This window comes from Pan paniscus, chromosome 4, assembly GCF_029289425.2.
Source record: "Pan paniscus chromosome 4, NHGRI_mPanPan1-v2.0_pri, whole genome shotgun sequence".
In the NCBI taxonomy this organism is placed as follows: domain Eukaryota; kingdom Metazoa; phylum Chordata; class Mammalia; order Primates; family Hominidae; genus Pan; species Pan paniscus.
Window position 1 is genome coordinate 40175970 of NC_073253.2, and position 13955 is coordinate 40189924.

The window sequence follows — 13955 nt, forward strand, 5'->3', positions numbered from 1 at the left end:
AGTGTGTGCACAGAAAAACAAATTTTAAATACATGAATAAATGGAATTGAAATCAAAATAAATTCACAATTAAATTGGAGACTGCAATTCTTTTAATAAATGATTTGTGAAGTATATACCCAGGATATAGAAGCCTTGAACAACATTATCAACCGTGTTACCTACTTGACATTTATTGAAGATGCCAACAACAATGGCAGAAAATCCATTCTTTTCAAAAGCTTACAGAACATTCAGCAATATAGACCAAATGTTGGACCATAAAACAAGTTTTAATAAAATCAAGATACATGAAGTCATACAAAGTATGTTCTTTCACCAAAATGAAATGCAATGACTAATCAGTAACCAAAAGATTTCTAGAAAATCCCCACATATTTAGAAATTAAACTGTATATGTCTGAATAACTCATGGGTCACAGAAGAAATCAAAAGAAATTAGAAAGTATTTTGAACTGAATTAATATATCAAAATTTATGAGATTTAATGAAACTAGTATTTATATGGAAATTTAAAACTTCAGTGCTTATGTTAGAAAAAAATATAAATTCAGTGACTTTGAGTTTGACCTTACAAAGCTTGAAAAGCAAAAAAGGAGCAAAATAAGTAGAGATAACAGAAATCAATGAAATATAAAACAGACAATGGAGAAAATTAACAAATGCAAAAGTTATTCTTTGAAAAGATGAATAAAATTTATAAACCTTTAGCCAGATTTTAAACAAGACCAAAAGAAGACACAGATTACCAATATCAAAAATTAGGGGACATTGCTATAGATCATACAGAAAATAAAAGGTTAAAAAGGGATTATTGTTACAACCTTATACCAATAAATTTAACAACTTAAATAAAATGGACAAATTCCTTGAATGCACCTATCAAAGCTTACCCACAAAGAAAAAAAAAATAGCCCTTAGAACCCTATATATGTGAAAGAAAATGAGTTGGTGGTTTAAAAACCTTTTCAAAAAGGAAATTCCAGGTGCAGGTAGTTTCACTGATAAATTTTACCAATAATTGAGGAAGAAACAAATGAGCCGTACACAAACTCTTCCAGAAAAGTAAAAAGGATGTACTTCCCAAGTGATTTTATGAGGCTTGTATTATTTTTATACCAAAAACAGCCAAAGGCGTTACAAAAACCCAAAACTACAGACCAATATCCTTTAAGGACACAGATGCAAAAATCCTTAAAATATTAGCATGTTAAATCCAGTAATATATACATACAAATATTACATGACCAAATGGAGTTTGTCCCAGAACATAAGATTAGTTTATTATTTCAAAATCAATGTGGTTTGCCAAATTAACAGATCAAAAATGAAAAACTACTTTATTTCAACACATGCAGAGAAGGCACTTCAAAAAAGTTAGCACTCATTCATTATTAAAAGAAGAAAAGCTCAGTAAACCAAGAATAGACGCATCCTTCCTCAATCTGATAGACAGCACCTTCAAAAAACCTACAGATGACATCATACTTAGTGGTAAAAGGCGGAGTTTTTTCCCCTAATATCAAGAACTTAACAAAGATGTTGCTCTCACTTCTTTTTTATTTTTATTATACTTTTGGGATACATATGCAGAACGTGCAGGTTTGTTACGTAAGTATACATGTGCCATGGTGGTTTGCTGCATCCATCAACCCACCATCTACATTAGGTATTTCTCCTAATGCTATCCCTCCCCTAGTCCCCCACCCCCTGACAGGCCCCAGTGTGTGATGTTCCCCTCCCTGTGTCCATGTGTTTTCATTGTTCAACTCCCATTTATGAGTGAGAACATGCAGTGCTCTCACCACTTCTGATCAGTATTATGCTGAAGTTTCTAGCCAGTTCAGTAATGGAAGAAAAATAAATAAAAGATGCACATGTATTTGGAAAGTAAAAAGGAAAGCTCTCTTTGTTTCATATAATATGACAATGAAAAACTGCTTCTATTTCATATGACATGATAAAATAATTTACTAGAATTAATAAGTGAATCTAACATGGACTCAACTGTATTTCTCTATAACAGCAATGAACAATTGGAAGTTGAAAATTTAAAAATACCATTTATCATTATATCAAAATATTAAATAATTGGGGGTAAATGTTACAAAATATGTCCAAGACCTTTACACCTTTACACTGAATACCTCAAAACATTGCTGAGAGTAATTAAAGAAGACCTAAATAAATGAAGTGATATATTGTGTTCATGGCTTAGAAGACTCAGTATTTTTCATGTGTCATTTCCACCCAAATTGATCTATAGATTCAGTACAAATACAATAGTCTTAACAGGAATTTTTGAAGAAATTGTTAGGCTGATTCTAAAATTGATATGGAACTCAAAATAGCTTAAAATAGCTGAGAAATTTGAAAAAGAATAATGTTGGAGGATTTATATTATCTATAGTGTGTAGATATGTATTCCATAGCTATAGTAATCAAGACAGTACGTTACTAGCATAAGTTAGATTAGGATTTCTGAACCTTGACATAAATGACATTTGGGGCTAGATATTTCTTTCTTAAAGAGTGCTGTCCTGTACTTATAGGATGTCTCATAGCTTCTCTGACCTCTACTCCCTAGATGCCAGAAGCACCCATATCCTCTAGTTGTGACAACCAAAAAATGTCTCTAGACATTCCTGAATTTATCCTGGGGCACAAAAATCATCCCCAGTTCAGGAGCACTGAGTTTTACTTATACAACAATTGAACAAAATACAAGCATTGAGAAATAGACCCTCATATATGTGTTCAGTTGATTTTTTTTTTTTTTTTTTTGAGATGGAGTCTCACTTTGCCACCCAGGCTGGAGTGCAGTGGCACAATCTCTGCTTCCTGCAACCTCTACCTCCTGGGTTCAGTTGATTCTCCTGCCTCAGCCTCCTGAGTAGCTGGGACCACAGGCACACACCACCACACCCAACTAATTTTTTTGTAGTTTTAGTAGAGATGGGGTTTCACCATTTTGGCCAGGCTGGTCTCGAACTGCTGACCTCAGTTGATCTGCCCACCTCAGCCTCCCAATTAGTTGATTTTTAACAATGGTGCAAAGGCAATTCAATAGAGAAAGTATACTCTTTCAGCAAATGGAATTGAAATCCTTGGATTTCCATTTTTTTAAATGAACCCTTAATTTTCATCATATATAAAATTAAAACTTGTCTCTATTTGGGGATTGCTGAGCTTCCTGTGTCTGGATGTCTAAATCTCTTGCCAGACTTGGGAACTTTTCAGCTATTATTTCATTAAATAGATTTTCTATCCCTTTCGTGCAAAATGGTACACTTGGAAAAACAATTTGGCAATTTTTATTACCTGAAACATATTACATATTTACAAAGTATTGGACCACCCCTTGGTGTATTTTTACCTAAGAAAAATGAAAGGTTTTTGTCCACACAAAGACTTGTACTAGAATGTGGATAGCAGCTTTATTCATAATAGTCTCTAACTGGAAGGGACCCCAAATGTCTATCAGCTGGTAAATGAATAAGTTGTTAAAAGGAACAAACTTTTTTTTTGAGATGGAGTCTTGTTCTGTCACCCATATTGGGGTGCAGTGTCACGTTCTCTGGTCACTGCAACCTCTGCCTCCTGGGTTCAAGCAATTCTCCTGCTTCAGCCTCCCAAGTAGCTGGGATTACAGGCATGCACCACCATGCCCACCTAATTTTTGTATTTTTAGTAGAGACGGGGTTTCAGCATGTTGGCCAGGCTGGTCTCGAACTCCTGACCTCAGGTGATCCACCCACCTTGGCCTCCCAAAGTGCTGGGATTACAGGTGAGAAACAAACTGTTGATATACACAACAATATGGGTGAATCTCAAAATCATCATGCTAAGTCAAAGAGACCAGACACAAAAACTGCATTCTGAGCTCATTCATATGAAATTCTACAAAAAGCAAAATGTAAAGCAATAGAGGCAGATCATTGGTTCCCAGAGACCAAAGAGTCTTGGTAAGTGATTGCAGAGGGGCAGAAAGGATTTTTTGTGATGGTAGAATGTCTCTAAGTCATTATTGTAGTCGTGATCACTTCAGTAAGCCTGATTTTTTTTAAAACAGGTAAAAGGCCTATTTCTTGGTCACATAATCTTTGCCAATCTCTTCGGCCCTCAGGCCCACTCCATCATGTTACCTAGAGCTCCCTCCCAACTTTAGCTTTAGCTTTTCCTGTTTAGTGCCTTGTTACCCTGTTGCTGTTTAGACTTTTCCTGTGGATGACTAGTACTGAAAAACACTATCCAGGGTCCCAGTGTCTCTGAGCTGAGTTATCTGTGTTCTCCAAATTAATATATTAAGTGAATCTTTTTTTGTATATTAAAGTCGAGGCCTAGAGAAGGCCTCATCTTAACACATTGGCAGAATAGTCATTATTAATATAGCATATGTTTTTAAGACTCTAGAAGTTTACTTTTCTGAAATTCACTTTCTGTCTCCTCCATATAATGTTTGAAATAAATTTCTGCAGATTAAGGCCTACATCTCCAGTTTGCTAAATTAATCTCGAGATGGTCTCAGGAATCTGTGTTTTAAAAGAATTCAACAAGTGATCTTACTGATCAATCAGGCTTAGAAACTACTGGATTGAGGTAGTTTCTGACCCCATCTTTTAAAAACAGATAAATAAAATCTTCATAAAATCTAAATAAATAGAAAAATAAAATATTTTATCGTTTCATACCTTTACTCAGACTTCACTAAGGTGTACAAATGCAGATTTTATCAAAACTCTTTACAGAATACTTTTTCACATGCCATTATCTGCTGTCTTTTCACTCTCTAAAAGAAAGCAGGGTATTATGGAGCTAGTTTTATTAGGTGACTACTATGTGCCAGACATTTTACAAGGGCTCACTATTTAATTCTCATAGATAATAAAAATGAAGTTAGAGATGATAAGTAACTTGGCCAAGGATGTAGCTAATAAGTACCAGGAGTGAGGTTTGTGCTTGGCTTTAAAACAAGGGTATTTTTCTTTTTTAATATATTTGTATAAATTTAAAGGGTACAAATGCAGTTTTGTTAAATGGATATATTGAGCAGGGATAAATTCTGGGCTTTTAATGTAACCATCACTCAAATAGTGTACATTGCACTCATTAATTAATTTCTCATCCCTCAACCCCCTCCCACCTCCTACCCTTCTGAGTCTCCAGTGACTATTATTCCACACTCTGTCCATGTATACACATTATTTGGCTCTTACTTATAAGTGAGAACATCCAGTATTTGACTTGTTCCTGAATTGTTTTCACTTAACAACATGGATGGCCTCCAGTTCCATCCATGTTGCTGCAGAAGACATGATCCCATTCTTTGTTATGGCTGAGTAGTATTCCATTTTGTGTGTGTGTGTGCGTGCGCGTGTGTGCGTGTGTGTGTGTTATTTACCACATTTTATTTATCCGGTCATCCACTGGTGGACACTAAGGTTGATTCCATATCTTTGCTATTGTGAATAGTGTTACAGTGAACGTTTGAGTACAAGTATCTTTTTAATATGATGATTTCTTTTCCTGTGGGTATATACCCAGTAGTGAGATTGCTGGATTGAAAGGCAGTTCTACTTTTAGTTATTTGGGAAATCTCCATACTGTTTTCCATAGAGGTTGTACTAATTTGCATTCCCACCAACAGTGTATAAGCATTCCCTTTTCTCCACATACTCATCAACATCTGTTGTTTTTTGTCTTTTTAATAATAGGCATTCTATTAGCATAAGATGGTATTTCATTGTGGCTTTAACATTTCTCTGATGATTAATGATGTTGAGCATTTTTTCATATGCTTGTTGGTCATTCGTGGGTCTTCTTTTAAGAAATGTCTATTCATGTCCTTTGCCAGTTTTTTAATGGGGCTATTTGTTGTTTTGTTATTGTTGTTGAGTTGTTTGAGTTACTTGTAAATTCTGGATATTAGTCCCTGTTGGATTCATAGTTTGCAAATATTTTCCCCCTATCTGCAGGTTGTCTGTTCACTTTTTTTATTATTTCCTTTGCCATGCAGAAGCTTTTTAGTTTAATATAGTTTCATATGTCTGTTTTTGTTTTCGTTGCTTATGGTTTCAAGGTCTTATGAATTCTTTGCCTAGACAAATGTCAAGAAGAGTTTTCCCTAAGTTTTCTTATAGAATTTTTATAGTTTCAGATCACAAATTTACGTCTTTGATTTGTCTATATTTGATTTTTTATATGATTAGAGACATTCTTCTACGTATGGCAATCCAATTTTCCCGACACCATTTATTGAAAAAGATATCTTTTTCCCAGTGTATGTTCTTGTCAGCATTGTCAAAGATCAGTTAGCTATAGATATGTGGCTTTATTTTTGGGTTCTCTATTCTTTTATTCTTTTACCTTGATCTATGTGTCTGTTTTTATGCCAGTACCATGCTTTTTGATTATTATAACCTTGCAGTATAATTTGAAGTCAGGTAATGTGCTCTCTCTAGCTTTGTTCTATTTGCTTAGGATTGCTTCTGCTATTCAGACTGTTTTTTGGTTCCATATGAATTTTAGGATGGTTTTTTTCTCATTCTGTGAAAAGCAATGTTGGCATTTTGATAGGAATTGCATTGAATGTGTATATTGTTTTGGAAGTATTCTCATTTTAATTATATTACTTATTCTGATTCATGAACATGAAGTGTTTTTCCATTAGTTTATGTCCCCTGCAATTTCTTTCATCTGTGTTGTATTTTTCCTTCTTTCACCTCCTTGGTTAACTATATTCCTAGGTATTTTATTTTATTTTTTGTAGCTATTGTAAATGGGATTGCCTTCTTGATTTGGTTTTCAGCTGCATTATTATTGGTGTATAGAAATGACACTCATTTTTGAATATTGATTTTGTATTCTGAAATCTTACTGCTTACTCAATTCAATTATCAAACTTAAGAATTTTTTGAGGAGTCTTTAGGCTTTTCTAGGTTTACGAGCATATTGTCAGTGAACAGAAATAAATTATTTCTGACTTCCTCTTTTCCAACTTGGATGCCTTTTCTTTCTTTCTTTTGCCTGATTGCTCTGGCTAGGACTTCCAGTACTAAGTTGAACAGGAGTGGTGTAAGTGGGCATTCTTGTCTTATTCTAGTTCTTAGGGGAATTGTTTTCAGCCCTTCCCAATTCAATATGATATTGGCCATAAGTTTGTTGCATATGGCCTTTATTATTTTGAGGTATGTTTTTTTCTACTATGCCTAGTTTGTTGAGAGTTTTTATCATGAGGGGATGTTCAATTTTATCAAATGCTTTTTCCACATCTATTGAAATGATTATGTAATTTTTGTCTTTAATTGTGTTTATGTAATAAATCACATTTATTGGTTTGTATATGTTGAGCCATCCTTGCATCCCTGGAATACAACCCACTTGGTCATGGTGTGTTATCTTTTTGATGTGCTGGTGGATTCAGTTTGCTAGTATTTTGTTAAGGATTTTTGCATCTATCTTCATCAGGGATATTGGTCTGTAGTTTTTTTTGTTTGTTTGTGTTCTTGTCAGACTTTGGTGTCAGGGTGATACTGGCTTCATGGAATGAGCTAGGGAGGATTCTCTCCTGCTCAGTTTTTTTTTTTTTTTGGAACAGTTTCATTAAAATTGGTACCAGTTCTTCTTTGTATGTTTGATAGAATTTACTGTGAGTTCATCTTGACCTAGGCTTTTTTTTTGTTGGGAGGATTTTTTTTATTGGTCTGTTCAGGATATCTAGTTCTTCATGGTTCAGTCTTTCGAGGTTTTATGTTTCCAGGAATTTATCCATTTCCTCTAGGTTTTCTAGTTTGTGAGTGTATGGTAGAGTCTGATGATCTTTTGTATCTCTGTGGTATCAGTTACAATGTCTTCTTCATTTCTCATTATGTTTATTTAGATATTCTTTCTTCTTGGTTAGTCTAGATAGCAATTTATCAACTTGTTTATCTTTTCAAAGAACTGACTTTTCAATTCAGTGATCGTTTGTTTTTGTTTTGTTTGGTTTGGTTTGGTCTCCATATCATTTAGTTCTACTCTGATCTTTGTTATTTCTTTTCTTCTGCTAGCTTTGGGTTTGGTTTTTTCTTGTTTTTCTAGTTCCTTGAGGTATGATGTTAGGGTGTTTATCTGTAATCTTTCTATTCTTTTGATATAGGCATTTGATGCTATAAACCTCCCTCTTAGCACTGCTTTGGCTGTATCCCAGAGGTTTTGGTATATTCTGACTCCATTTTCATTTGTTTCAAAAATTATTTTAATTCTTTCTTAATTTTGTCATTGAACCAAAAATTATCTAGGAGTGTGTTGTTTAATTTCATGTATTTGTATAGTTTTGAGAATTCCTCTTGATATTGATTTCTAGTTTTATTCCATTGTGTTCTGAGAAAATACTTGATATGATTTCAATTTTTTTCCATTTTTATTGAGGCTAGTTTTGTGGCCTAACATATGGTCTATTTGGGAGAATGTTTCATGTGCTGATGAGAAGAAGGTATATTCTGCGATGTTGGATAGAATGTTCTGTAAGTGTCTGTTGGGTCCATTTGGTCTAAAGTTCAATTTAACTCCTGTGTTTCTTTCTTGATTTTCTGTCTCAGTGATCTGTCTAGTGCTGTGACTCGGATGTTCAAGTGCCCCAGTATTATTGTATTGCTATCTGTATCTTTCTTTAGGTTTAGTAACATTTGTTTTATGAATCTGGGTGCTCCAGTGTTGAGTACATATGTATTTAATATTATTATATCCTTTTGTTGAATTGATATCACCCTTTATCATTAAATATCATTTTCCACCCCTCTATCTTTTCTTTTTTTTTGATATAGAGTCTCACTCTGTCAGCAGGCTGGAGTGTAGTGACGCAATCTCAGCTCACTGCAACCTCTGCCTCCCGGGTTCAAGTGATTCTCCTGCCTCAGCCTCCTAAGTAGCTGGGATTACAGGCGCACGCCACCACACTCAGCTAATTTTTGTATTTTTAGTAGAGACAGGGTTTTACCATGTTGCTCAGGCTGGTCTCAAACTCCTGACCTAATGATCTGCCTGTCTCAGCCTCCCAAAGTGCTGGGATTACAGGCGTGAGCCACCACGCCCTTTATCTTTTGTCTATGTGTCTTTACCAGTAAAGGGAGTTTCTTGTAGGCAGCACATAGTTGGTTCATTTTAAAAATCCATTCTGCCTATCTATATCTTTTAAGTGGAGCATTTAATTCACTTATGTTCAAGGTTAATATTGATACATGAGGTTTTCTTCCCGTCATGTTGTTATCACTAGTTGTTTTATAGATTCTTTGTTTCTTCATTTTTTTTCTTCTGCATCTTTGTGATTTGGTTCGGTTTTTTCTTTATGCTATGCTACCTCTAGACTAGTAGAAAAACTAAGAGGTTATCCTTAATAATTTCTACTGGCCCATTTGCTCCTAAATTTATCTGCCTCTTTATCCTTGGACACAAGCAGAAAGATTAAAAACATACTTTATCCACTGGCATATAGTATGTCTCCATTTTAACAAAATCCTGACCATCTTTTCCTAACTAGAAAGTTTTTCAGTGGTGAGTTACTTGCTTGCCTCTTGCAAGTGGGATCATTGTTTTTCACTAATTGACTTATACTATACTTTTTTTTTTGAGACAAGGTACAGTGGCACTATCACACAGCTCACTGAAGCCTTGACCTCCCAGGGTCAAGTAATCCTCCAGCCTCAACCTCTCAAGTAGCTGAGACTAGAAGTGTGTGCCACCACACCCAGCTAATTTTTTACTTTTTTATAGAGAAGAGGTCTCACTATGTTGCACAGGCTGGTCTCGAACTCCTGGGCTCAAGCAGTTTCCTGCCTCAGCCTCCCAAAGTGCTGGGATTACAGGCATAAACCACTGTTCCTGGCTGACTTATACCATAATCTAGTTAGTAACAATTCTTTACATTGGTCAATTATAAATTTATTTTTAACACACAATTTAAGAGTTACTCAGAGCAACCTTATTTATATTAGACATTTTTTTCTCCCCAAAATATCACATCCTCTTTGACCTTAGTTTCCTTTTAGCTAAAATGATGGGGTTTCGAAGTTTCCCTCTATCTTTAATATTCTGTGAAGTTTGTCATTTAGTATACAAGTGGCCAACAAACATATGAAAAAAATGTTCAGTACCACTAGTCATCAGAGAAGTACAAATCAAAGCCAGAATGAGATATCATCTCGCACCAGTCAGAATGGCTATTATTTAAAGGTCAGAAAATAACAGATGCTGGTAAGGTTGTGAAGAAAAGAGAACACTTGTACACTGTTGGTAGGAATGTAAATTAGTTCAGCTACTGTGGAAAACAGTTTGGAGATTTCTCAGAGAACTTGGAACTACCATTCAACCTAGCAATTCCATTACTGGGTATGTACCCAAAGGAAAACAAATTGTTCTACCAAAAAGACATATACACTTGTGTATTAATTGCAGCACTATTCACAATAGCAAAGACATTAAATCACCCAAGGTGACCTTCATTGGTGAATTGGATAAATAAGATGTGGTACACATATACCATGGAATACTATGCAGCCATAAACAAAAAATCATGTCCTTTGCAGCAACATGGATGCAGCTGGAGGCCATTATTCTGAGTGAATTAATGCAGGAACAGAAAAATCAAATTCCACATGTTCTCACTTATAAGTGCAAGCTAAACATTGGGTACACATGATCATAAAGATGAGAACAGTAGATACTGAGACTACGAGGTGGGGGAGAGAGGGAGGACGGCAAGAGCTGAAAAACTCTCTGTTGAGTACTATGCTTACTACCTGGGTGATGGGATAATTCATACCCCAAACCTCAGCATCATGCAATATACCCATGTAGTAAACCTGCACATATATCATTTGAATCTAAGATAAAAGTTGAAATTTTTTTTTAAAGTTTGCTATTTAGGACACATATTTCTGTATGGAGAATATTAAAATGGGTATTAGGTTTCTAAGCTAGTTCATAAAACGTCCTGAACAAGTACAGTACATAAAATATTGTCTAAATAGAATGTTATTCAACTATGTCTAATCACAATTTATAATGTTGTTTGTAATATAGCCCTGAAGCAACTCTTACCCCACTTTTCTACCCTATCCTCCAGCAGCTTGGGGAAAGACAAGAGGCTGTGTTAGAGAGATAAATTAGATCCTTCTGGGCGTCAGAAATTCCACGTTAAGATGCAAGTGGCTTAATCTGCACAACATCTAGATCTGTGCTGCCCAATATAGTAGCTACTAGGTACTTTTGCTATTTAAATTTAAATTAATTAAATAAAAAATTGATTTCTTCAGTCACATTAGCCACATTTCAAATGCTCAAAAGCCACATGTGACTAGTGGTTACCTTATTGGACAGAGCAGATATAGAACATTTTATTATCACAGAAAATTCTACTGGGCAGTACCGATCTAGAACTGAACCTCCCTATGCCTACTTCTTACTGCAATGAAGGCAGCATATTGTACTTTCATGTCTTTGTGTTTGGTTCTCTTGTGAGGACTAATCAGTCCAAATTGGATTAGTTTGCAATTGCCACATCAATTTTAATAAAAAATTTTCTTGACCTGAGTTTGAAAACGTTCTTTTGATAGCTTTTAATGCTTGGCAGTGGTGTTTGTGATGAAAACAGAAATTATTCATCTTTGGTGTCTGTAGAGATAACTTTGAAAAAATACTTTGTAGGCAGCTGAGATTCTACTACAAAATGGAGCAAACCCTAATCAAAAAGATCAAAAACAGAAGAGTGCTTTGGATGAAGCAGATGATGAAAAAATGAAAGAATTACTAAGATCTTATGGTGCTATTGAGACTGTTAATAGAGATGAGAGTGATGCTATAGTCAATGGTATGTATATCAATATTGCTGCTATTTTATATAGAGATATATCTCTGCTTAGGAAAATCTTCTGATTTGTTGTGTAAATTGTTTCATAACTGGGATAGATGTGTCCTATGTTTATTAAACTCTTCAAAAGCCATTATTTATTTTTAGAAATTGGCATTTACAATTTGGTTTAATTTATAGATCATATGATCCTACTGGATTGGAGTTACATGTTGAAATGAAACCTGTAGCATTCATCAAGCAAACATTAATGTCCCTAACATTGGGTTTGAGATAGAGATGTAATTGAAGCCAGGCAGATCAGTTTAGTTGTAGTAGGGCTGGAAAAGGGTGACATTATACTGAAGTTTTTGCAACTAAGAGGAATATAACATATATTACAATGAAAAGAATATTTCAAGGGAATGTACAATCAGGCAAAATTTTATGAACCATTTTAGCAATACTTTATATTTTATTAAGTATTGAGGGGAGGGAATTGTTCTTCCTTTTCCCTCATGCTCAAACCTTGACTCATAGAAGAAGATACTCAGGAATGTATCTATATTCTCACCCTGAGGGAGAATGCTAGGGAGAGCAATTGTGTCACACACTTCTCCCCTAGCCTACCAACATCCTTACCAACTGTTGATTTCCAAGGAAGAATTACTGATATAATTCGTCAGAGCTAAGGATATTCATTGTGTTATATTTCACCAGAGGGCTAGATCATGGATAGGTCAAGGTCAAGAGTGATACAAATTTCCTCTTTTCATTGCCTGCTTCCATATAGTAAGTCCATAGGGTCAGGGTCTTTCTTAGAGGCCCAGCCATTTCACTCTCCCTCTTCACAGCTATACCTGAAAGTTCCCATGATTTAGATTAGCTCAGCTTATCAGGGAAGTCTGCATTTGGAGTTGTTGATAGATCTATTATAAAGTGATAGATCTATTCCCACATATCTACTGTTTCTTGTTTCCTTGATCAGGTACCCCAAAGGATGAAGAATATAGGGTACAATGATAATATAGAGAAAGGGAATCCAGAATGGGAGTAGGGTCCAAGAGAACTTTACAGAGGCAATTAATCCAGTCATATTGGTTAAGAGCATGGACTTTGGAATCAGATAAGATCTGGTTTCAGTTCTAGCTGTGTGACATTGGGCAACTTCTTGAACCCCTCTAAGCCTCACTTTCCTCTTCTGTAAAATGGATATAATAAACTACCTACTTCACAGGTTCATATGAAGATTAAATAAGATGATTTATGGAAAGTTTTTGGCACCCAGCATATGACAAGTGCTCAGTAAATGCTAGCCGTAAGTAGCCAATTAATGTTGATGATGAGTGTTGGTTAAGATATTATAATAGTTGCAGACTTGACTTATCCTTCTCATCCCCATCACATTAAAACTGAAAAATGAAACTATATTTTTGCACATTCTTATTATATTTTCTAATTTTACTTTTTAAAGAAAAAATTCCTGCTGTCCAGTCTAAAAGACATAAACAGTGTTTTTGTGATGATGGCAAAACTATTGACTCATCTTCCCTTTCACACCAAGAAAGATCAAGCGAAAGCCTTTCTGTGGTGAGTGAAGTTAAAATTACTTTGTTCTTCATCTTAGAAAATGCCATTCTTTGAGCCAGCCAGTTAGTTATTGGCTAATGGCAGTACTTTCCATTTTAATGATACAAAGATAGAAATTTTTTATTTATTTTATTTATTTATTTATTTATTATTATTATTATACTTTAAGTTTTAGGGTACATGTGCACAATGTGCAGGTTAGTTACATATGTATACATGTGCTATGCTGGTGCGCTGCACCCACTAACTTGTCATCTAGCATTAGGTATATCTCCCAATGCTATCCCTCCCCACTCCCCCCAACCCACAACAGTCCCCAGAGTGTGATGTTCCCCTTCCTGTGTCCATGTGTTCTCATTGTTCAATTCCCACCTATGAGTGAGAATATGTGGTGTTTGGTTTTTTGTTCTTGTGATAGTTTACTGAGAATGATGATTTCCAATTTCATCCATGTCCCTACAAAGGACATGAACTCATCCTTTTTTATGGCTGCATAGTATTCCATGGTGTATATGTGCCACATTTTCTTTATCCAGTCTAT

At 35.0% G+C, this 13955-nt stretch overlaps 1 protein-coding gene across 4 annotated transcripts in view; it reads left to right on the top strand.

The window, feature by feature from the left end:
* Positions 1-13955, top strand: part of ANKRD31 (ankyrin repeat domain 31) — a 179223-nt gene that overhangs the window by 114262 nt on the left and 51006 nt on the right. For all 4 annotated transcript variants that reach the window (XM_034959938.2, XM_055112315.1, XM_055112313.1 and 1 more), the window contains exons 18-19: positions 11683-11845; positions 13299-13414. In XM_034959938.2, coding sequence (XP_034815829.2) covers positions 11683-11845; positions 13299-13414 — 279 coding nt within the window. The remainder of the gene's footprint in view (positions 1-11682; positions 11846-13298; positions 13415-13955) is intronic.